This window comes from Mastigoproctus giganteus, chromosome 1 (genome assembly GCF_048544385.1).
Source record: "Mastigoproctus giganteus isolate SK-2022 chromosome 1, ASM4854438v1, whole genome shotgun sequence".
Taxonomy (NCBI): domain Eukaryota; kingdom Metazoa; phylum Arthropoda; class Arachnida; order Uropygi; family Thelyphonidae; genus Mastigoproctus; species Mastigoproctus giganteus.
This window is the reverse complement of record NC_143575.1, coordinates 52,335,792-52,359,890: the sequence shown is the minus strand read 5'-3', so window position 1 is coordinate 52,359,890 and position 24,099 is coordinate 52,335,792. Positions and strand designations below refer to the sequence as shown.

Sequence of the window (24,099 nt, the reverse complement as noted above, 5' to 3'; positions counted from 1 at the left end):
CGATGGTTTGACTGTTGATGATCCTGCTCAGATAGCAAACAAACTGAATGAGTATTTTGTATCTACATTCACACATGAGGAATTATTAAGGTTTGAAAATGGCAGAAGGTTATCAAATTGTAGCAGGATACTTAATGATTTTGGAATAACTGAAAGCAAAGTGGAGGAGAAATTGTTGAAGTTACACATAAGAAAAGCACCTGGGGTGGATGGGATCTATCCAGTTATATTAAAGGAGGTGGCAAAGCAAACCTTTAGCCATAATTATGAGAGCATCCTTGGACTCAGGGGAGGTTCCCATGGACTGGAGATGTGCAAATGTATCCCCAATTCACAAAGGGGGAATCGAAGGGTGACACGAGTAATTACAGACCAGTTAGCTTAACTTCTGTTCCAGGTAAAATAATGGAGTCACTGGTTAAAGATGCATTGCAGGATCATCTAGACAAGACTGCAGCAATAATTCAGACACAGCATGAGTTTTTTAAGGGAAAGTCTTGTCTGACAAATTTGACAGGATATTATGATGTGATTACAAAAGGAACTGAATGCAAAAAATAATTTTGATATCATATATTCGGATTTCAGGAAAGCTTTTGACACTGTTGCGCATGGAAGACTATTGTACAAATTGGAGCAGAATGGTATTAAGGGTAAGTTGCTAGAATGGATAAAAGGATGGTTAAGTGGGAGAAGACAGAGGGTGGTAATCAATGGGTGCTGCTCTTCGTGGACTAATGTTATTAGTGGAGTCCCACAGGGTTCGGTGTTAGGTCCACTCTTGTTTGGTATATTTATCAATGATATTGATGAAGGTATATCAGGCTTAATGTCGAAGTTTGCAGATGATACAAAGGTTGGCAGGGTTGTTAATGACAGTAATGGCAGTCTGCTACTGCAACAGGATCTAGATAATTTGGGCAGATGGGCTAAGAAGTGGCAACTGAAGTTTCACCTTGACAAATGCAAAGTACTGCATATGGGTAGAAGTAACCCCAGAGAAACGTACCAACCGTGTGGTACTACACTTAAGGTGGTAGAAAATGAAAAAGACCTGGGAGTAATTGTGCAGTCAGATATGAAGTTTTCTGAGGAATGCAGACAGGCTGCCAGGGCAGGTCATGGGGTTTTGTCAATGATATATAGGAATTTTGCTAGCAGGGAAAAGGAGGTGATTATCCCTCTGTATAAGGCAATGGTCAGGCCACGCCTTGAGTACTGTGTACAGGTCTGGAGGCCTCATTTTAGGAAGGATGTAGATTTACTTGAGTGTGTACAGAGAAGGGCAACAAGATTGGTGAGGGGAATGAAGGGATCCTCTTACCAAGAGAGGCTTAAGTTCTGCAAATTGCAGTGGCTGGAGACTAGGCACCTGCGCAGTGATCTGATTGAAGTGTATAAGGCCTTGAATGGGTTGAGCACGCTGAATTCTAATGGGATCCTTCCACTTGTTCAGATTACGAACCTAAGGGGGCATAAATTCAAATTAAGAAAAGACAGATGTAGAATAGATGTACGGAAATTTGCCTTTAGCCAGCAGGTGGTTAATTGCTGGAACAAACTTCCATCTGTTGTTGTGGAAGTTGATAGGTTAAATAAATTTAAGGAGGAACTGGACAGGCATTTGGAGGGAATGGTGTGAATTTTTTTTTTTTTTTTTGGCTGATGGTGAATAAGCTCATACACTTGCTTTCTTGCATCACATGCCACTACTACTACTACTACTACTACTACATTGGTTTTGCAGTTTTCATTTAAATGTAAGTCATTCTGAAGCATCTTGCCTGGTCCTAATAAGCCTGATCCTAATTATTTACCATCTTACTTTAAGACTGTCAGCAAACTTTCAGAGATTTTGCTCTACACTCAAATCAATGACAGTGAGGGATGAGAAACAGGGGTAGGGATAGGGGGTCCCAACACTGCACTCTGAGGGACCCTGCTTGGTACACTACTCCATTCTGAAGAATGCCCATTCATTACCACACTGTCTCCTTCCACTGATATGGCCCTTGATCTCCTTTTAGATCTTCCAAGTAAGCTCTAGTTTATAAGCAGCTTCTCATGAAGACGATCAAAAACTCAACAAAAAAAACAACAATATCAAAATTTTTTCACTGACTGCTTTATGACTTAATCACAATAATTAATGGGATTCTGCACACAAGACTTTTCTTTCATAAACCCATTCTGTGGTCATTTCAGGATTTAATTCTGTATTATATCTTTAATCACCAATTCCATTAGATTGCCAGCCCATAAAAGTAAACTGGATACATCCCATCAGTTATATTAAAGAGCCTTTCCCCCCTCCCTCTCTCTCTCTCTCTCAGCTTCAGTAGTTTTTCTGATACCCACTTCTTAGAGATTATTATATCATTAACCTCACAGCAATCTGCATCTTCTCTTTCTTCCTAGTTCAAATGTATTTTCAATTATCAAAATGTATGCAAAATATGTATTCAATTCATCTGCAACTCTGAATTGTCTATGATTTCACCATTTTGGACCTGTAGGAAACCTATATGATTTACTGTCTTCTTTTTTGCATTCACATATATTAGTCATGCATAAAGGAGTTTTTCCTCATTGGAAAAACTTTTTCCAAAAACTCCAGGAAAAATTTTTTCCTCATTGGAAAAAATTTCCTGGAGTTTTTCCTCATTGATAATTAATTAATTAAAAATAAATTAATCTTGTGGTTGAATCTAGGTAAAATGTATCACAGTGATGACAAAAAATTTTTAAAAAATGACATTGTAATTATTATTATAATCATTGTATATTATGATTATATACAACATATAGTAAGAAGGGAAAACTTTCTTTTGAAGAATATAATGGAAGGAAAAATCGAGGGGAAGAGGTGCAGAGGAAGACCTGCAACTAGGTGGATGGATGGGATCAGTGAACTTCTGGGCATGACACTTTGCGATGCTGTTCATAAAGCACATGATTGATGCAGTTGGAGGAATATTTCCACACCAGCACACTAGACATGCAACAAGAGAAAGAAATACTTTTGATCTAATTATCTCCAGTGAATTTAAGGAACCACTAGGTAACAATGATTATAATATATCGATGGAGCTACTTAAATATATAACCACTCCCAAAGATAAAGAGAAAGGAAGGGATTTTGCTTTCCAAAAGGTGACTATAGTGATTGCAGACAATTTTTAAGTTCTCTTCATAGAGGTTAATTGGCTTTTTATACCAATTATGAGATACTGTTCAAGGTTTAGACCAAAATGGATTTCAGATAAACTGATAAGATTTATGGCAAAGAATAAAAATGCACAGGATGCTTTTAAATTATCATGGGCCACAGAAACAAACAGTAAGAACAACTAGTCCACAATCAAGCCACAAAATGGGTTAGACAAGTTAAGGCAGATTACGAGAAGTCTCTGGCAAAGAAAACAGGAATGACTTCTTTACTTATGTAAAGTAAGGGGATGAATCACATTGGTTTGCTATATATGAATAGTGTAATTGTTGATGATCCTCTTCAGGCTACTGACAAGCTGAATAGATATTTTGCATCTATATTTACACATCAGGAATATTTTATAAATGGGGATGCCAAAAGCATATCACATTCCAGGGAGCTAAATTTTGTGATAATTGAGAGCAGAGCGGAAGAAAAATTGTTGAAACTAATAAGAATGCTGGGGTGGATGAGATATTTTCCAATTATTTTAAGAGAAGTAGCAAAAGAGATCAGCAAACCCTAAGCATAATTAAAAAAACATTCCTGTATTCAATGGAGTGCTCTATAAACTGGAGATGTGTGAATGTATCCCCAGTTCACAAAAAGGAAGAAGTGAGTAATTACAAACCTGAACACTTGACTTCTGTTCCACAGAAAATAATGGAATCACTGATTAAAGAAGGAATGCTGCATCACATAGGCAAGAATGCAGTTATATGGCAGCCAGAGTAATGATTTGTTAAGGAGCAATCTTGTCTAACCAATCTAATTGGATATCAGATATGCAGTAGCAAAGGAACTGGGTGCAAAAAATAATTCTGATATCATATACTTAGATTTCAGAAAAGCTTTTGATACTGTTGTACTTGAGACTTCTGTACAGATTGGAGCAGTGTGGCACTAGGGGCAAGTTACTACTGTGGATAGAGAGATGGATGAATTGGACAAGACAGTGGTTATCAATGTGTACTGCTTTTTTTTTGGACTGATGTTATTAGTGGAGTCCCCAAGGGTTTAGTGCTGGACCCATCATTGTTTTCAATATTTATTAATGATAATGATGAAGGCATAACAGGAGCTTAATATCTAAATTTTCTAATCACACAGATTTTGGCCAGGTGGTTAATGAGTAATCAGGGTATGATATTGAACTGAGAAGTTGTTGCAGCGAGATTTTGGGAGCATCAGTGACTAAGGGAATACTGCTCCATGTATACTGCCTATAAATTGCTTATACTCTATAGTCAGTTTTCTGTTTTGCTGGACAAAAAACACGAGTTTCCGGGAGAAAAACCATGCTACCTTTAGCCTGAGACTTAACTAGCTCAGCCATGTTATGAAAAAAGGCCCATTAAAATTCCTCACTTCATTGATGGCACTCGAACTCAGATCTTTTTCACCTGATGTGAGGAGGATGGCAATTCTACCAACCATGCTACACATGAAGGAGGGCTAAGAAGTGGTAATTAAAATTTAACAGTGACAAATGCAAGGTACTGCATATGGGTAGCAGTAATCTCAGATTAACATACCAACTGTGAGTTCCACACTCAGGATAGTGGAGAACAAAAAAGACCTGGTGGTGTTGTGCAGTCAGACATGAAGTTCTTTGAACAATGCAGATAGACTGCTAGGACAGCTCAGGTTTTGTCAATGATATACAGTAATTTTGCCAGCAGTGATAAGGAGGTGATTATTTATTTATTATTAACATAAAATATACACTACAGGCATGCACCCAATTAAAGCATATAACAGAGCAGAAAATACACAGGAAGATACAAAGATTGTACATTAACATATAAATAAATAGCAAAATAACACACACAAAGTAAATAATAGTTCATTTCCAATGGGATAAGTCCAATTCAAGGAAATAAAAAACAGTATACATAACATCCTTAGTTCAGTACTTTGAAAAGAATCGCAAAGAGCAGGCAACAGCAGAGACATCATTGTGCGCACGCACACACACACACAGAGAATTGATGAGGACATCTTTCATCTTGAACTCCTCCGTCAACCAGCCAACCTGCTCCAGAAAGTTCTGTGAAACTCTTTCCTGTCCACAGCCAAATCCAGATTATACTTGTTCATGAGTGCCACAGTTCTTTTAAGAAGTTCTTGGATGTTTCTAACCTAGAGTTACTGATATGGAAAGTAGTGTTCTGTCTAGTAGCCACTGCTGGAATGCACAGATCAATGTGGCATAGAAGATCTGGCAGGTAGGTAGAACCAAAGGAGAAGATTATCCTACTGTATAAGGCAATGGTTAGGCATAACTTGAGTACTATATACAGGTCCTGAATCCTCATTTTAAGAAGGATGTGGATTTGTTGGAACAGGTGCAGAGAAGGGCAACAAGATTAGTGAGGGGAACAAGAGGATACTCTTACCAAGAAAGACTTCAGTACTGCAAACTGAAATGTTTGGAAACTAGACCTGCAAGGAATCTGAGTGGTGGTGCCCCCCCCCCATAGCTGATGATAATGTATAAGCTTGATCCTTGCATTGTTTTCCATTACTGTTATGAAAATAAGAATGAAATAATAATTGCCAGATTTCTATAGGTCACAATTTCAATGAAATGTGGGAAGTTTCTACAAATCATTCAATAAGAGGCAAATATAAAATTTGATGAAAAGCCATTCAATGAGAGCCAAGTGCTTACAAGCAACAGAAGGACAAAGAAATAATCCTTCCAGTGGGGGGGATAGAGTTTTTATATACAGACACAGAATAATAATTGCCAGATTTTCTATTGTTGGATTTCTACCAGTCTGATTTTAATGAAATTTCTGATATGTGATGGCTCGAGAAATCTTTTAAAAGAGTCAAATATAAAATTTTTTATATTTCTTCAAACAAAATATTCCGTAGGCTTCTGTGTCACCTGATAATTTATATGCATCACACACGTTTCTTCTCTGCCATGAGCCTCATCCTATGCACACCTAAACAGCATATTGTTCAATGAAATTATTGGAAGAGGTCCTCACAGACTGCATTTCAAAAGGATTTTGATCTCTGACTTCTTTTGGGGACTAGAAAGACCAACATTTCTTAAGACAATCCAGAAATAATCAATAAAATAAAAAAAAGTGCCTGCAGATTTTATAATTTTTTTTTTGTTTAAAAAATTACAAAGTATTTGGCAACAGAATAAAGTGAATTGCTGTGTAAACACAAAATAAAAAAATCTTTCAGTGTTTCCTATAAAGTTATATTACTACTGCGAAGTACTGTAGAAAGATTTTATTATCACCCTGTACAATATTGAACAAAAATTCAATATTGTACAGGGTGAAAAAAATCGAAATATATATATATATATATATATCGATTATTTATTGATAAATATTGAATTATTTATAAAGAAATCACTTAAATATGAAAATTTGTGTTAATTTTATCTAACTCTTTACTGAAATGTACTCACTGTCTAATTCGACATGTTCCTTCTCTTTTAAAGATTCCCTGTCAACTTTGATGAGCTCACTGCTAGAGCCTGAGAGATACTGGAAGTATAGATATCCCTACAAAACAAAAAATAAATAAATATATATATTGCTACAGATTAATTTATTATACAAACTGATCAGGAAACCCAGAAAAAAATCACTGGGCAAATGTAAAAACAGTGCCTTTCACATTTATTGTATTAAAGTATTAATACTCAATGCATTCTGTTTATCAGCTAAGAGCAGGATCAACAACAGTCGAACCACCAAATTCAAGTAGATCAATCTGATTCATGCCCTTTCTTCTAGTTTACATAAGTAAAGAAGTCTTTGTTATTATTCTCTGCATCCTTTGCCAAGGATTTCTCATAATCAGCCTTCGTTTGCTTAACTTCCTTTGTGACTTGATATCTGCTCATATCTAGCATAGACTAGCTGATATCTGCCGTAGGCTTCTGTGTCACCTGATAATTTATATGCATCCCACACGTTTCTTCTCTGCCACGAGCGTCATCAGTTCATCTGACATCCATTTAGGTCTAAATCTTGAACAGTATTTCTTAGTTGGTATGAAAAGCCTAGTAGCTTCAAGATTAATTCCTTGAAGACTTCCTATTTAGAATTCGCTATTTTAAACATCATCAGTTGATCCAACTGTATAGAATTTAAAAACTGACTGAGACCACTGTATTCACCTTTACAAAAACAAAACCCTTCCCATTACCCTTGATGGTAATTACATCTTTAAGTAAATCCCACATCAGTACACTGTGCTCACTGTCACCTTGTGGTTCCTTTATCTGCAAATTCTTAATGCATGAATAATCACTGCTGATAATCAGATCAAAAGTATTATTCCCTCTGGTTGTCCCTTGAACATGTTGCTGTAGAAAACAATCCTCCAATAAGTCCACAAAAGTCTTACTAGCGTGCAAGTGACCAAACCACAAGTTCCAGTCAATATCTGTAAAGTTAAAATTCCCCATTACAAGACATTCTGATTTACTGGCCCACTCTACTTCTCTGCACAATTGTTCGTTGTACTCATCAGTCATTAGTCCTATAACACACTCCTACTCTCATTTTCTCTTTTCCAGTGCTTAAGTCACACCAATCTGACTCAATAATGCACTGTCCACCCATATCAACTGGATGCACTTCCTTAGATTTTGTGTTTCTTAACTAACAACCTCTCCTCCCTTCCTACACTGCCTATCCTTTCTGTACACATTGTACTCCCCAAATTCATATTCTGCACTGCTTATATATGTGTGACACCATGTCTCTAATATCCAAACAATATCTGCCTTTGATGTCTTGATGAGCACTTCAAATTCATAAAATTTATTTACTATACTTCTATCATTTGTGTACATGCAAATATACATGTAGCCGTTCTTACTCTTAGTTACCTTAACACAGCCCAGGCTGCTGCTCAATTGCGTTTCAATAGAAGCAGTGCAAGAATCACTTTCGCCTTTGCCTGCAGCTACTGTTAATCTTTTAGTCTGTGAATCGCCCCCCCACCCCCCCAAGCTAGCAGTTTTCCAAACCACTTAACACTGCCTCGATAGCATCAGAAAATATTCTTGCACTTTTCTATTTAAATGTATCCCAGCCCTGTAGAAGCAGTCTCTCCTGTTAGCAAGCACAGACCACACAAAAAAAATACTACCCCATGAGCCTTGCAAATCTCTCCACTGCTGAATTTGATTGACAAGGCTCTCGTCATATACTCGCTCCTATCGTGTCTGGTCAGAATTGTAGATACTTTCAAATTTAACCCTAACTCGCAACTTTTTTTCAACATTGACCTGTACTTCTTAAGTAAATCTGCAGCTCTCTTACTTAAAAGTAGGATTATTGCCAGATCTCTTACTTTTAAGTAAGAGATCTGGCAATAATTATTGCCATTATTATTGCCAAAAGGTGATATTGTACAACAATATCACCTTTTGTGCTCTGCTCTAAAACATCATCAACTTTTGCCCCTGGCAGGCATACCCTTGTCCTGTTCCACCTATCCTTTTTGCATAATATATTCCCCGTCTGCCTGACAACAGTCACCTACAATAACTAGTTCCTGGGGAACAGCACATTCTACCTTGGAGATTGCCACTATTGTCTGATGCATAAGGGTGAGCTCTGGCGTTGAGTTGGGCAGCTGAGTTGATGGATCCCCCAATTTAATATCTTTGAGGGCATCTACCCTACACCTCAAACGCCCATAGCCCCCATTAGAATGCCGAGTTGGAGCCTAATTTCTTCAGTCTCTGCACCTAGCACACACACAAGGACATCATCCTTGCCTAGATTATGTCCTGTTCACAGTCTAAAAAACTGTCCAGTTTTTTAGACTGTGATGCATTAGAGAATCGCCCCCTTCGGTTCTCCCCCGAGCCACAGTACTACAGCTACTTTATGCACATTGCTTTGCTGCTCTAATTTGGGTCATGATTCTGTTTAAGTACTACTTAATGAACAATGAAATTTAATAAGGTTCATAAATTTTTAATTGATTAATTGATAATACTAAACTAAGCTAACAGATTTCTAATACAGAGCTCCGTATTTCGCTATCTAGTTTTATACAGCATCTGCCAAAAAAAAAAAAAAAAAAACATTCCCACTTCAACCATCAATTCGCTCCACATATGTCTAATTGTGCCTTGAATTTATTTAAGCTGTCGACTTCTACATCGACAGATGGAAGTTTGTTCCAGCAATCAACCATCCACTGGCTAAAGGTGAATTTCCGCACATCTATTCTACAACTGCCTTTCTTCAATTTAAATTTATGTCCCCTCAGGTGATTTGATCTGGGCAAGAATCCCATCAGCATTGAGCTTGCTCAAACCATTCAGGGCCTTATACACCCCAATGAGATCACTTCGCAGGTGCCTAGTCTCCAGATGCTGCAATTTGTAGAACTTAAGCCTTTCTTGGTAAGAGGACCCCTTCGTTCCTCAAATTGAAATCATATAGCTGCATAGGATGTCCAGGAACATTACCTAATAGAAGCAAAATCGTGAAAGGAACGTCGTTTTCTTTACAATATTTTTCAACCTCAGGAATGATGCAGCATTTAAACAAATCCTCAAAGAGAGATATTGTTATCCATGCTCTCTGGTTCAATCGGAAATGCATGGGTAGGATGGGTTTATTGATGCCCTTAAATTTACGAGGATTTCCAGAATGGTACACACAAGCAGTGATTTTAATCTGTAATCTCTCACTGCATTAGCCCCAAGAAAGAGCGTGGCTCTATCTTTTGATGCCTTGAAACCTGACATTGAATCTTCCTCTTTGACAATGTATGTTTGATCCGGCATTTTTTTCCAATACAGAGCAGTCTCGTCAACATTAAAAATTTGCTGTGTTGAATAGCCGCCTACATGTTTATTTTTTTCCAACACAACCGAAAATTTCTCTGCAGCTGCAGAATCGGCACTGGCGATTTCACCGCATACTTTAACGTTGTGGAAACCAGCACAATGCTTTAATCTATTAAACCATCGTTATTTGCATGAAATTGGGATGGAGTTTGCCGTACCTAACCTTAATATCTTTATAAATACTTGCTGCTTTTGCTTGAATGGTCATTAGATTCAGGGGCACTTGCTTCTGAATCCGATTTTCCATCCATATTATTAACAGCTGTTCCATCTTCGACATAGCACCTGAACACTGTTTTGTGATCACTGTTGATCTTAAGTGCACTGATGCTTTGACGTGTTCTTTTATACATGCACTGTCCTATAAAATAGCATTCACTGTTGAAGCAGCGAGACCTAATTCCCTTGCAATACATGACAAACTTTGTCCTGCTTCATACTTTTTAATCATTTTCATCTTCATTTCTAAATCAATTTTGTTTCGTTTCCTGGCACTACCACCACTTGCACTTTTCGTTGGTCACTTTCCCTTCATCATTGTAATACATAAATAGGAATGAAGAGTAGTTTCTGAAAAGTTGTTTTTTTATATGATTGAAGATTTCAGTGAAGGGGAACACATTTCACCATAATAGCATAAAAACCCACACAATTACAGTTATCGGTATTATCACAATTGCAATAAGATCGAGTTTACTGCCCATTTATAATTAGATGCACTAACAAAAAAGCCCAATAAATCGGAAAGTACAAATTGATTTTATTGTTTTTTGGTCGTGACCTCCAGAAACATGCTTTAGAAAAATATCACAAATCAATTTTGAATGCTTTTGTGATATTTTTCTAAAACTCATTTCTGGAGGTCACTACCATAAAACAATAAAAACAATTTGCACTTTACAGTTTATGGGGCTTTTCTGCTAGCACAATCAATTATAAACGGGTAGTCAACTTGATGTTCTTGCATTTGCCAAAATACCGACAGCTGGAATTGTGTGGGTTATTATGGTGAAATGTGTTTCTCCTTCACTGCAATCTTCAATCATATAAAAAACAAATAAATTTTCAGAATCTTCTCTTCATTCCTTTTTTTTAAGCTTCGTAAACGTGTTACTCCTCGTGAAACGTGTTAGTTGTAATTTGTGCGTGCCATTAAAAAATGAGTTATGCATGCTATCATGAAATTTATAAAGAAAAGAGAAGAGATTATCTTGGAAACAAACCCCTCTTGAAGCAGTTTTGAAGAAGATGATTCATTATCATTTAGTTGATGATAATGAATAAACATTCTTTAACATTTGTAAGTCATAAATAATTTCTTTAAATTATAATTTGCTTGATTTTACAGGCTATGTTTTCATTTATTTGGATAAATCAATCATTGTTTAAACAAACTAATTAGCTAACTAATTTCATTGTTAAGAACGTAACCCCTGTGTTTTTAACATTATGTCTATGGGAAATAAATTTCCGTTTTACGAGCGTGCACTAGGAATGAATTAACTCGTAAAGTCAGGAAATACCTGTATATAGATAACAATACCAATATCGTTTATTGCTCAGTGAAAATGAAAAGCAGTGAGTGCTTTTGGAGCAAGTTAATTTGTCACCTTCCCTTATCAATAACAGAAATTACCTCACTAATTTTATCTAGCTTGAGATTCTTTCTAAGATTGGTACCCTTTACTAGCAAATGTAATCTGTAAGGTATTATGTATACATTCTACTAAACATAAGTACTAGGGGCATGCAGTTACAATCTTTCATGTTTACGAAAAATTTGAAAATATTTTCAGTTTTTCCCAAAAAAAGTATTGAACAATATTTGCAAGATCGAATAAGCTGTGCATTCCATTTTTTCATTTCTTAAGATTAGGGGTTGCACAGCTTATTCAATATTACAAGGTATTCAGAAAGTAAGCAATTACCTTAGCATAACCTAACCATCCTCTATCTTCAGATTTTATTCCTCCACGGCTCATTATTATCTGTCCCTAAATAAGATATTAAAAGCATAAAATGTTACAAGGAAAACAAAAGTATAATGCTAAACTTTAAAAATTTGATTAAAATTTATAATCAAATATTTTTTTCCAGACAATTCTCAGATTTTATTATTTAAAATCACACAACTGAACTATAACGAATTTTTTTCCTAAATTTGTATAATTTTCTTAAAAATTTACTAACATTATTCTGGCACTAATTTTCATTTGAAAATGCAATAAACAAATTGCATTTTCAAATAATTGTTTTAAAAAAAATGCATGGTGGCGTTGATATGTATATTGTTGTGGTTAATATATTCAATCCAGGCGTCCAGTGGCATGTCTCTTTTGAGAAAGAATCGTAACTGGTGTATACAGTTTAAAAGTTGGTGTTTTGTGTTAAATCTTTTCTTAAGTTCTTCACGTATGATCGCGATAGACGTGCGGTGTATGATATGTGGGAATTTTTTGCAGTTATTTTTGGGAAAAATGCGGGCGAATTTGAGGATGACGTTGTGATATAAGCATTTTTGTAGGAAAGCTATGTGTAATTTGTTGGAGAAATATTTGATAGGCGCTTTGGAGAGTTGTATTTTCATATCAGGCATGTCTAAGGGCATCAGGGATGAGATTAGAAAAATATAAATATAGATTGACCCGGTGCAGATAAGGTGCTGATTATGACGTTAAAATATCTTATAAGTTTGACAATAGTGAAATTATAATAACCTTATAATACTGTGATAAATCTGACTAAAAAATGAATAGCAAATGCTTAGAAAACGGTACTCACCTTGTATAAATCTGCAATAAATTTTTTTGATAGATGGTGGTTAAATTTAGGTTGGAAGAAGCATTAAAAAGAACTAAGGCGGGAATGGGGTGAAAATATTTTAAAAAGATTTTAAAATGAGCAGAGGGAAGTAGAAAATCAGATCTCCAATCCTTGGTTGTCATAAAGAGGTTGAAAGACGTAAATGAAAAAAGACAGAAGACCGGCGGTGCCAATAATCATTACGAAGGACTTTCGTGAGTAAACCGTCATCAGTTGGCAAATGGAAGAGAAGTGAGCGCGTGTTGTATTTAAAGTTTATCTAAACTCCCATGATGCTCTTTTTGACACGTGGGAACTTTAGCCGCGAGAGGTTCCAAGGCAGTGAAAGGTTGAAGGGAAGGTCTGCCCCCTTTCTGAAATTTATCTCGCCACTATTGAAAACCAAATTTTACAACCTTTCCCCTCTGAAATTAAATTATACATCTGCTACACCGATGATATCCTAATAATAGGCAACAGAACAACCATAGACAATCTTTTTTTAAAATTCAATACAATTCCTAGTGACAGACTAAACCTTACCCTCGAAATCGCAACGGACAACCAGATTAATTTTCTTAATCTCACTATTTATACAACAGACACAAATTTAAATACCAAGATTTTCAGAAAAAACACGCACACCGGTAAATATCTACATTTCACTTCACATCATCCCCTTAGTACCAAAAAAGCCGTCCTACACAACCAAATCTACAGCGCTATCAAATTCACCTCTTCACAAAACGATCTACACAATGAACTTCAATACCTTACTACTAATAAATTCATAGCCAGGAGCTACCCCCCTCAACTCATCCAACACACAATATCCACTGTTAAACACAGTATTAATAACCCCACCAGACACAGTCACAAGACAAATACTCGCATAGTTCTCCCTTACCATAGTGAATTCGCAGCACAATTCCGACATACATTCAAAAATACCGACATCTCCCTCACCTTCTCCACTTACAATATAAACTAGGTTCCCTATTTAATTCTTATAAAGATACACACAAATATCCCACCAATGATCTCAATAACTTAATATATCTCATAAAATGCCAACCGAACTGCGACACCTGTTACATCGGCAACACTACCACCAAATTCGATTCCTCCACAACTTCCAATACCCGCGCATACTACCACTTCAACAGTTTCAAGACAAGTCAATCCTACACTGAGTTAACAACCCAAGCTCAAACCCACAACCACACCCCCCCTTGTTGACTCTGCCATCACTATTATTAAACTTAGATCGAGCTACAGAATTCTTCAATATGAAGCCCTCACCATCGAATGGTACCGTCACCATTCTGATCTCAACATTATTAACGCTAAACTTCCCTTCAACCTTTCACCGGCCTGGAACCTCTCGCGGCTAAAGTTCCCACGTGTCAAAAAGAGCATCATGGGAGTTTAGATAAACTTTAAATACAACACGCGCTCACTTCAATTCCATTTGCCAACTAGCATTAGCATTAGTAGAGGCATTTGATGCAAGAAAGCAAGCTTATGCAGCATCAGCCAAAAAAAAAAAACCCCCACTTCCACTTCACCCCTCTGTTCGTTCAAAATACCTGTCCAGCTGAGCCTTAAACTTATTTAGGCTATCAACCTCCACCACAAGGGATGGAAGTCTGTTCCACCAACCAACCACCCGCTGGCTAAAGGCAAATTTCCGCACGTCTATCCTACATCTGTCTTTCCTCAATTTGAATTTATGCCCTCTCAGGTGATTTTTCTGAGCTAGAGGAAGAATCCCATCAGCATTGAGCATGCTTAAACCATTCAAGGCTTTATACACCTCTATCAGATCACCTCGCTGGTGCCTAGTCTCCAGACACTGTAATTTGCAAAACTTAAGCCTTTCTTCGTAAGAGCACCCCTTTGTTCCATTCACTAATCATGTTGCCCTTCTCTGTACTCGTTCCAGCAGCTCTACATCCTTCTTGAAATGAGGCCTCCAGACCTGTATACAGTACTCAAGGTGTGGCCTGACCATCGCCTTATACAATGGAATAATCACCTCCTTATCCCTGCTGGAAAAATTCCTGTATATCATTGACAATACTCCATAAGCTACTCTTGCAGCCCGTCTGCACTGCTCAGAGAACTTCATATCTGCCTGCACAACCACCCCCAAGTCCCTTTCATTCTCTACCACTGTCAGTGTAGTATCACAGAGTTGATACGTTGCTCTGGGGTTGCTGTTTCCCATGTGTAGTACTTTACATTTGTCAATGTTAAACTTCATTTGCCACCCCTCAGCCCATCTGCTCAACCTTTCCAGATCCTGTTGCAGCAGCATAGTGTCAGTAGTGTCCTTGACAACCCTGCCAACCTTTGTATCGTCTGCAAACTTGGACATTAAGCCCGATATACCATCATCAATATCATTTATAAATACAGAAAACAATAATGGACACAACGCTGAGCCCTGAGGGACTCCACTAATAACATCAGTCCACGATGGGCAGTGTCCATTGATTACCACTCTCTGTCTTCTCCCCCTCAACCACCCCTTTATCCATAGCAGCAATTTGCCTCCAATGTCACACTGCTCCAATTTGTGTAGCACTCTTCCATGTGCAACAGTATCAAAAGCCTTTCTAAGATCCAAGTATATAATATCAAAGTTATTCCCTGCATCCAGTTCTTTTGTGACTGCATCATAGTATCCAATCAAGTTGGTCAGGCAAGACTTCCCCTTAACAAAACCATGCTGTGTCTGAGCTATAACTGAAGTCTTGTCTAAATGATCCTGCAGTGCTTCTTTAATCAGTGCCTCCATTAATTTTCCTGGAACAGAAGTTAAGCTCACAGGTCTATAATTACTTGTGTCAGCCTTTGATCCTCCTTTGTGAACTGGGGTCACATTTGCACATTTCCAGTCTATGGGTACCTCCCCTGAGTCCAAGGAAGCTCTCATAATTATGGCTAGGGGTTTGCTTACTTCCTTTGCTCCCTCCTTTAATATAACTGGATAGATCCCATCCACCCCGGGTGCCTTTCTTGTGTTTATCTTCAACAGTTTCTCCTCCACTTTACTCCCAGTTATTTCAAGATTCTGTAGCTTACTGCTAGAGTTGAATACACCTCTGGCATTTCCCCTCGCTGAATAACTCCTCATGTGTGAATGTCGATGCAAAATATTCATTTAGTTTGTTAGCTACCTGAGCAGGATCATCAACACTTGACCCATCAATATCAAGTGGACCAATCTGATTCATCCCCTTCCTTCTAGAGTTTACATAAGTAAAGAACTCTTTGCTGTTTTTCTTTGCATCCCTTGCCAAGGATTTCTCGTAATCTGCCTTCGCCTGCCTAACCTCCTTTGTAACTTGGTTGCATATCAACTTGTATCTATCATAGGCTTCTGTGTCATGTGTTAATTTGTATGTATCCCATGCATTTTTCTTCTCTGCCATATGCCTCATTAGTTCATCTGACATCCATTTTGGCCTAAACCTTGAACAATATTTCTTAGTTGGTATGTAAAGCCTAGTAGCTTCCAAGATAAGTTCTTTGAATGCTTCCCATTTTGAATTTGCTGTTGGTAACATCATCAGTTGGTCCCACTGTATAGAATTTAAATACTGTCTCAGTCCATCGTAGTCGCCTTTACGGAAGCAATAACCCTTCCCTTTACCCCTAATGGTAGTTACCTCTTTGAGTAAATCCCACTTCAGCACACTGTGATCACTGCCACCCAGTGGTTCCTTTATCTGCAGATTCCTAATGCATGAAGAATCACTACTGATAATCAGATCAAGAGTATTACTCCCTCTAGTTGCCTCCCGAACATGCTGATGTAGAAAACAATCATCCAATAAATCCACAAAAGCCCTGCTAGTGTGTGAGTAACCAGCCCCCAAATTCCAGTCAATATCTGGGAAATTAAAATCTCCCATTATAAGACACTCTGATTTACTGGCCCACTCTATTTCCCTGTACAGTTCCTTATTATACTCATCAGAGTCATTAGGCCTATAGCACACTCCTACTCTCAATTTTGATCTCCCAATGTTTATGTCACACCAAACTGCACTGTCCAGCGATGTCGACTGGCTTCACTTCCTTGGTTTTTATGTGTTTCTTAACTAATAGCATAACCCCTCCCCCCTTCCTATCCTGTCTATCCTTTCTGTAGACGTTGTACTCCCCAAATTGCAGTTCTGCATCCCTTATATCTGTGTGACACCACGTCTCTGATATCCCAACAATATCTGCCTTCGATGTTTTGAGCAATACCTCAAATTCATCAAATTTATTTACTAAACTCCTAGCATTGGTGTATACGCAAGTATACCTGCACCTGTTTCTATTCTTAGCTACCCTAACACAACCCATGTGTTTACTTGTACCGCAATGGCTCCCAGCAGTCTCTGAAATACCATGCGTCTTGTTTTTCAGGCTTCTGCTCATTCTAATAGAAGCAGTGCAAGAATCTCTTTCATCTCTGCCAGTGGCTACTGTCAATCTATTGGTCTTTGTCTCCCCCCAAGCTAGCAGTTTTCCGACCCACCTAACACTGCCTCGATAGCATCAGCAAATATTCTTGCACCCTTTCTATTTAAGTGTATCCCATCCCTATAGAAGCAATCTCTCCTGTTAACAAGTACAGTTCAGGCTGAAAAAAATTCTACCCCTTGAGCCTTGCACAATCTTTCCAGGGCCGAATTGATCGACAAGGCTCTCATCATATACTCCCTCCTATCGTGTCTGGGCAGAATTGCAGACACTTTCAAATTCAACCTTAATTCTCGGCTTTTGTTCAACAGTGACCTGTACTTGTTAAGTAATTCTGCCGGTCTCCTACTCTTAATATTATTAGTGCCAACGTGTACAACTATATCACCTTTTGTGCCCTTAAAAGATGATATTCGCTCTACAACGTCATCAACCTTTGCCCCTGGTAGACATACCCTGGTCCTGTTCCACCTATCTTTTTTACAAAGCATGTTCCCCGTTTCCCTGACAATAGAGTCACCAACAACTACTAGTTCCTTCGGGACCAGCGCATTCTGCCTTAGGGGTTGTCTCTGTGTCACGCGATGCCCAAGTGCAAGCTCTGGCGTTGATGTGGGCAGCTGAGAGCTTGATGGGCCCCTCAATTTAGTTTCTTCGAGGGCATCCACCCTGTCCTTCAAGCTCTCATATAGGCCCACAAGAACGCCGAGTTGTTGCCTGATATCGATACACTCTTTGCATCGCGCACACACAAAGACATCCCCCTTGGCAGTATCATGTCCCGTACCCAATTGCTCTGCAAACATCAAGCAAACAGTGCATTTTATAAGGCTGTGAGTCAGAGGACAACTGCCCCCCTCAGTTCTGCTCTGAGCCACAGCACTTCCATTAGCTTGAGCCTTTTGCTTTGCTGCTCTGGTCTGAGTCATGATTCTATTAATTTATTATGTTATGTTATTAATTATATTACGTTTGTAATCTAAGTCGTTAACTGATGACAGTTTACTCACGAAAGTCCTTCGTAATGACTATTGGCACCACCGGTCTTCTCTCTTTTTTCATTTATGTCTTTCAACCTCTTTATGACAACCAAGGATTGGAGATCTGCATTTCTACTTCCTTGCGCTCATTTTAAAATCTGTGTAAAATATTTTCACCCCATTCCCAGTCTTAGTTCTTTTTAATGCTTCTTCCAACCTAAATATAACCACCATCTATCAAAAAAATTTATTGCAATTTATACAAGGTGAGTACCATTTTCTAAGCATTTGCTATTCATTTTTTAGTCAGATTTATCACGGTATTTTATAGAGGTTACTATAATTTCACTAGAATTAAAATTCAATTCATAAACGTGATCACAATGACCGGCGCTTACTGCACATCGTATAGTGAACGGTACTTTACTATTTTGAGTTCGTCGTAACGTGATTTGATTGTACAGTGAACCAATTGTAAAGGGGGAGGGTACATTGTACAGTAACCCCCCGCTATTCGCGGTATCTGTATTCGCAGTTTCGCGTATTCACGGTCGCTTATTTAATATAAAATGAAACCTAAAAAATGCGAATTTTAAAGCGCTGTGAACATTTTCCAACATAAAAAAACATGAGCGTGGCTAAAATTATCTTTCCCGGTCAAAACAGCACTCAGTGGGTGAGGGAGAGGGGTGACAAAATCGCAAGCGTGGATGTTTCTCGCTAATCCTTGTTCAGTATGTGTTATGCGCTTGTCATGGAAGGTTTCGTCGTTTGCTTTTAATTTATATGCTTATAAATTGAATAAATTTATCAATTTATAAATTGATATGCATAAAAAAGTGATAAATCTACCGATTTCAGTGTAAAACAGACTTTTTCGAGTGTGTTAACGGAAGAAAGTGACTTTATTGTGGACAAATTCTTTCTAACCCATACAAAAATATGGCTACGAATAACAAGAGAAATGTGAAAAGATCAAAGAAGGTGATGACATTAGCGAATAAAATTGAGTTATTAGACAAAATTTCTAATGGTGAAAGTGTCTTCTCAGTGGCAAAACATTATAAAATCAATGAGTCAACGGTACGATCAATCAAGAAATCAAAAGAAAAAATGCGCCGTAGTGTCCGTGAAAACGCGCTAATTGCTTCAAAAATTTTCTCTGTAACTCGTGATGTTAAATTAGAAAAAATGGAAAAGGCTTTAAATCTGTGGATAGAAGATCAAACTCAAAATAAAATTCCGTTAAGTTCACTCATCATTCCTGAAAAGGCAAAACTCCTTTAACAAAACTTTAGCAAAACAGGTGATAGCACTGACGTGATAAGTTTTTTAGTTAGCAAAGGCGCTGGTTTGAAAGATTTGTTTGAAATTTCTAATAAATATTACATTTAATATTAAAGTTTCTTATTTTCATTTCGATGCCATATGCTTGCATTTCACTATGTACTGTCTATGTCCATAGTCATATTATGAAGGTACATATAATACATACATAGACAAAATTTTAGACTAGTTTTTCTTATATATTTCATACTTTGGAACGGAACCCCTTTATTACTATGGGAGCCATAACTCAGTATTTGTTTTCGGTATTCGCGGCATTTTCCAGGAACGTAACCCCTGCGAATAGCGGGGTTTACTGTATTTTTAACTCTTTAAGTGAAACTTCGGATAATTGGGGCAGCCACTTAATCGGGCCAAAATGCACTAGTCCCAATGTGTCCCAAATAACCGGAATGGACTGTATATATATATGTATGAGTATATAAAGCTTTTGAATTTAGTTATAAGACCATCCACCTATTAGCAATCCCTAAAGATGACAATCGATATACACATTTTAATGTAAATGAATAAATTGCATTTTTAAGCCTATATTTAATTTCCAAAGATCAGAATAGCACTAGTTAATAATATAGAGAATTATACAAGGAGCGAGGGAATGATGCCAGCAGTGGGGAAGATGGATTGCAAAGTAGCAACAACACATACGACATACCCAATATTCTTCCTGATGAGGTAGAACATGCATTGAAGAAAATTAAGAATCAGAAAGCCCCGGGAGAAGATGAAGTTACTGTAGAGTTATTAAAATTGGGAGGAAGAGACATAACACAAAAACTGGCAAGGCTCTTCACAAAGTGCATTAGAAAAGGTGTGACGCCTAAGCAGTGGAATAATGCAATCATAGTTTTGCTGCATAAGAAAGGAGATAAATTAGAAATTGGAAATTATAGACCAATTAGCTTGTTATCCCACATCTACAACTTGTTCACAAGGGTCATTACTAACAGATTAGAAAGAATACTTGATGAGAATCAACCAAAAGAGCAAGCTGGCTTTAGGACAGGATTCTCAACTATGGATCACCTTCACGTAATATCACAGCTAATGGAGAAAGCAAATGAATATAAAACACCATTATGCCTGGCATTTGTGGATTATGAAAAGGCATTTGACTCCATACAGCATAAGGCAATGTTTCGGGCACTGGAAAGACAAGAAAATATTATGATTTTGAAGAAAATATATGAGAGTGCTACCTCCTTTATTAGACTAGACAAAGACAGTAGGAAATTTAAAATCGAGAAAGGAGTTCAACAAGGAGACACAATATCTCCGAAGCTGTTTACTGCTGCCCTTGAGGAAGCTTTCAGAAGATTAGACTGGTCGCAGAAAGGAGTCAATGTGAACGGAGAGTACCTAAACCATTTACGATTTGCAGACATTGTGGTCATAAGACACGATCCCAAAGAATTAAGAGGGTTTGTTTGTTTGTTATTTGGATTTTTAGGAGCATTAGCAACTAAGGCCATATTGCTCCGGGATATGCAGTGGTCATTCCCTGATCTTTCCGCATCCTCTGTATTTGGTGGTGGCGGGCTCGAACCCCGGTCTAATCAAGAAGCATGTGCTGCGCACTGCTGCTCCTTCCCACCCGGCTACGGATGCGCCCAAAAAATTAGAGGAAAATCTTAATCAGTTATGCACAGTTAGTAAGGATTTTGGACTAAAGATGAATATGGCTAAAACAAAAGTAATGATGAACAAGTATGCCACATAAAGAGAAATAATGATTGAAGGAGCAGTAATTGAAAAGGTGGAGTCATATACTTATCTGGGACAAGTTATTAGCTGTAATAATGATAAATGGCTGGAAGTCAAGAGAAGAATAAATTTTGGATGGATAGCATTCAGGAAATATAGTCACATACTGAAGAGCAATATCCCAGTTTATCTGAAACATAAAATAATGAACCAATGTATACTCCCCACTATGACTTATGGAAGTGAAACTTGGGCACTCACCAAAAGAATGGAAGAGAAGCTGAGAACTATACAGCGAAGAATGGAAAGAATTATATTGGGAATCAGACTGTTAGATAAGAAGAGAAACACACGGATTAGGCAGCAAACTCAAGTAAAGGACATTCTTATCAAAACTAAAGAACTAAAATGGTCTTGGGCAAGACACACAGCTCGAAGACATGATGACAGATGGACTAAGAAAATAACAGAATGATACCCAAGAGGAGCTAGAAGAAAACCTGGAAGACAAAGGCGGAGATGGATAGATGAAATTCATGAGTTTGTGGGTAGTAAATGGATGGCCAGTGCTCAAAACAGAAGGAACTGGAAAGTTGCTCGAGAGGCCTTCATCCTGCAGTGGATTGAAAATGGCTGATGATGATGATGATGAATAATATAGTTGATATATAGTAACACCCATTTTAAATGCAGAAACAACAATACTATATTACAGCAATAAAAGAAATCTATGTGCACTAAACAAACAAAAATAAGACCAATTTTTTAAAAAAAACTAATGCTAATTACCATCTCTACACAAAGATAGACAATTCATTCGGGTCCAAAACCCATCAATGTATAAATAATAAGTAATTAGCTTAATTACTATCTGTTTCTATATACCATATACCAGCATTACAGAGATCTGATGATGAAAGCATTAAATAATATCTTTATTAGGTGTGGACGTATATAAGTTTATCATATGGGCAACCTAAATCTGTTTACAAGTATTTCACATAATTTAAAATTTGTATTTGATAGCTAATATAATATTTTTCATAAGTTTTTAAAATGTAAGAAAACATATTGGTTGTTTTATGGTTGTTACTTTCAGAGAATAACCTACTAAAAAACAATAATAATGAATTTGTTGTTCAGCCTTTGAAAAGCATGATGTAATCTACTACATCGTGCTCCAAACTTTCCAATTGGTGTGCCATGTGCTAATCGCTTTATGGATTCCTGCAATTCAAATATGTTAAAGGGATGATTATATGGAGATTTCTGGTACTAAAATTTAATCTGTGTTTGTGCAACTTTTGCTTTTCTTATTAGAAGGGTGGATCATATACCAATATGGTTGAAAGGTGGGAAAAGAATTCTGCAAGAGCATTTTTTATATCTCTTTGAGAATATAAATCATCTCAAAGAAAAATATCCAAGAGAAATAGCAAAAATCCCATTCCAGCTTGAGAGAGAGAGAGAGAGAGAGAGAAACACGAATGGAAATTAAATTTTCAGGTTTTTTTTACTGAATTTCAAATTATTCTACTATCTGTGTTCTTTGTAATAGTGAAAGCAAACTGGATCCAAGAGACTTTTTTTTTTTTGCTTTTCTTATATAACATGTTTTTGCTTTGAGTTTTTTTTAATTAATAAGGTTTTCAGTTGTAGGGTATTTCCAAAACAGGTTTCTTGCTTTGTTCTTTTCTTTTTTAGCATGATAACATGCTTTGTTCCACTAATATTTCCTAAGCCTACATATGCCTGCTGATGTTTAGAGTATAGCATTAGTTGCTGCTGTTAGAATCTGTCACAATGTGGTCAGTAACATCACTGATTGGTTGCAATTTGATCATGTTGTCATTAAAGGAGATATTAGTAATGAATATGTTCCAATCTGCTTTGGAGAATTTCCATTTTATGCAGGTTTTTGTCTCTACTAATGGTTTGAAGTTTGTAAACAATTGGACTGTAACCACTATTGAGCGGGTTGTCTAAACTGACCAATGGATGCTTGAGAATAACGCTGGGAGCAGATTGAAAGATCAACAACTGTGGATATTCCAGTTGGAAAGTGGATGTATAAATAGTAGTACAGGTATTCAGTAATATGAGATTCTGCTTGTCAATAAGAGATACAATTAATTTTCCACATGAATCTATTTGTGGAGATCCCCATAGAAGATGGTGCCTTTTAAAACTGCTATGTAAACAAAAAGGAGTAGGAAGCTACAAAGTCAGATCATCTAGATATTTCAGAGTATATTCCTTGTTTGGTTTGTTGACAAATAGTGTAATTCTAATTGGCAGCATAATCCAAGGGTTCAAGTTGGTTTCCTGAAAATAGATGCTTAAATCATGTCACTAATATTTGTATAAAAACCTCTACAATTCCTATGCATGATGTGCTCCATTATTTGATTTAGAGAATGAATATGATTCCATCTGTTTTTTGGATCTAGTCTCTTTATGGAAGTCTAGTTTCATGTTTTCTTTCTTGAGGGTTGGATGTCCAGTGTCTATGACATCTTCCTCACGGAGATCTAAAATTGGTTCATCCTGATTGGTGTCAATTTCTATATCTTTGGTGTTATCCAAGTCTTTGTTAAAAAAAAAATTAGTTTAATAAAATGTAACAGACTAACCATGGGATGACTCTTAGCTGAAACACTTCTTGAGTGAACCCCCTTAATAAATTAGCAGTACATCGCTACTTTAGGTTTTAA

General features: G+C 37.1%; 1 protein-coding gene across 4 annotated transcripts in view; it reads right to left on the bottom strand.

Moving 5' to 3' along the window:
• Positions 1-24,099, bottom strand: part of hiw (MYC binding protein highwire) — a 1,043,263-nt gene that overhangs the window by 897,263 nt on the left and 121,901 nt on the right. For all 4 annotated transcript variants that reach the window (XM_090372846.1, XM_090372865.1, XM_090372875.1 and 1 more), the window contains exons 8-9: positions 11,999-12,064; positions 6,654-6,750 (exon numbers count right to left, since the gene is read on the bottom strand). In XM_090372846.1, the coding sequence (XP_090228972.1) occupies positions 6,654-6,750; positions 11,999-12,064 (163 nt within the window). The remainder of the gene's footprint in view (positions 1-6,653; positions 6,751-11,998; positions 12,065-24,099) is intronic.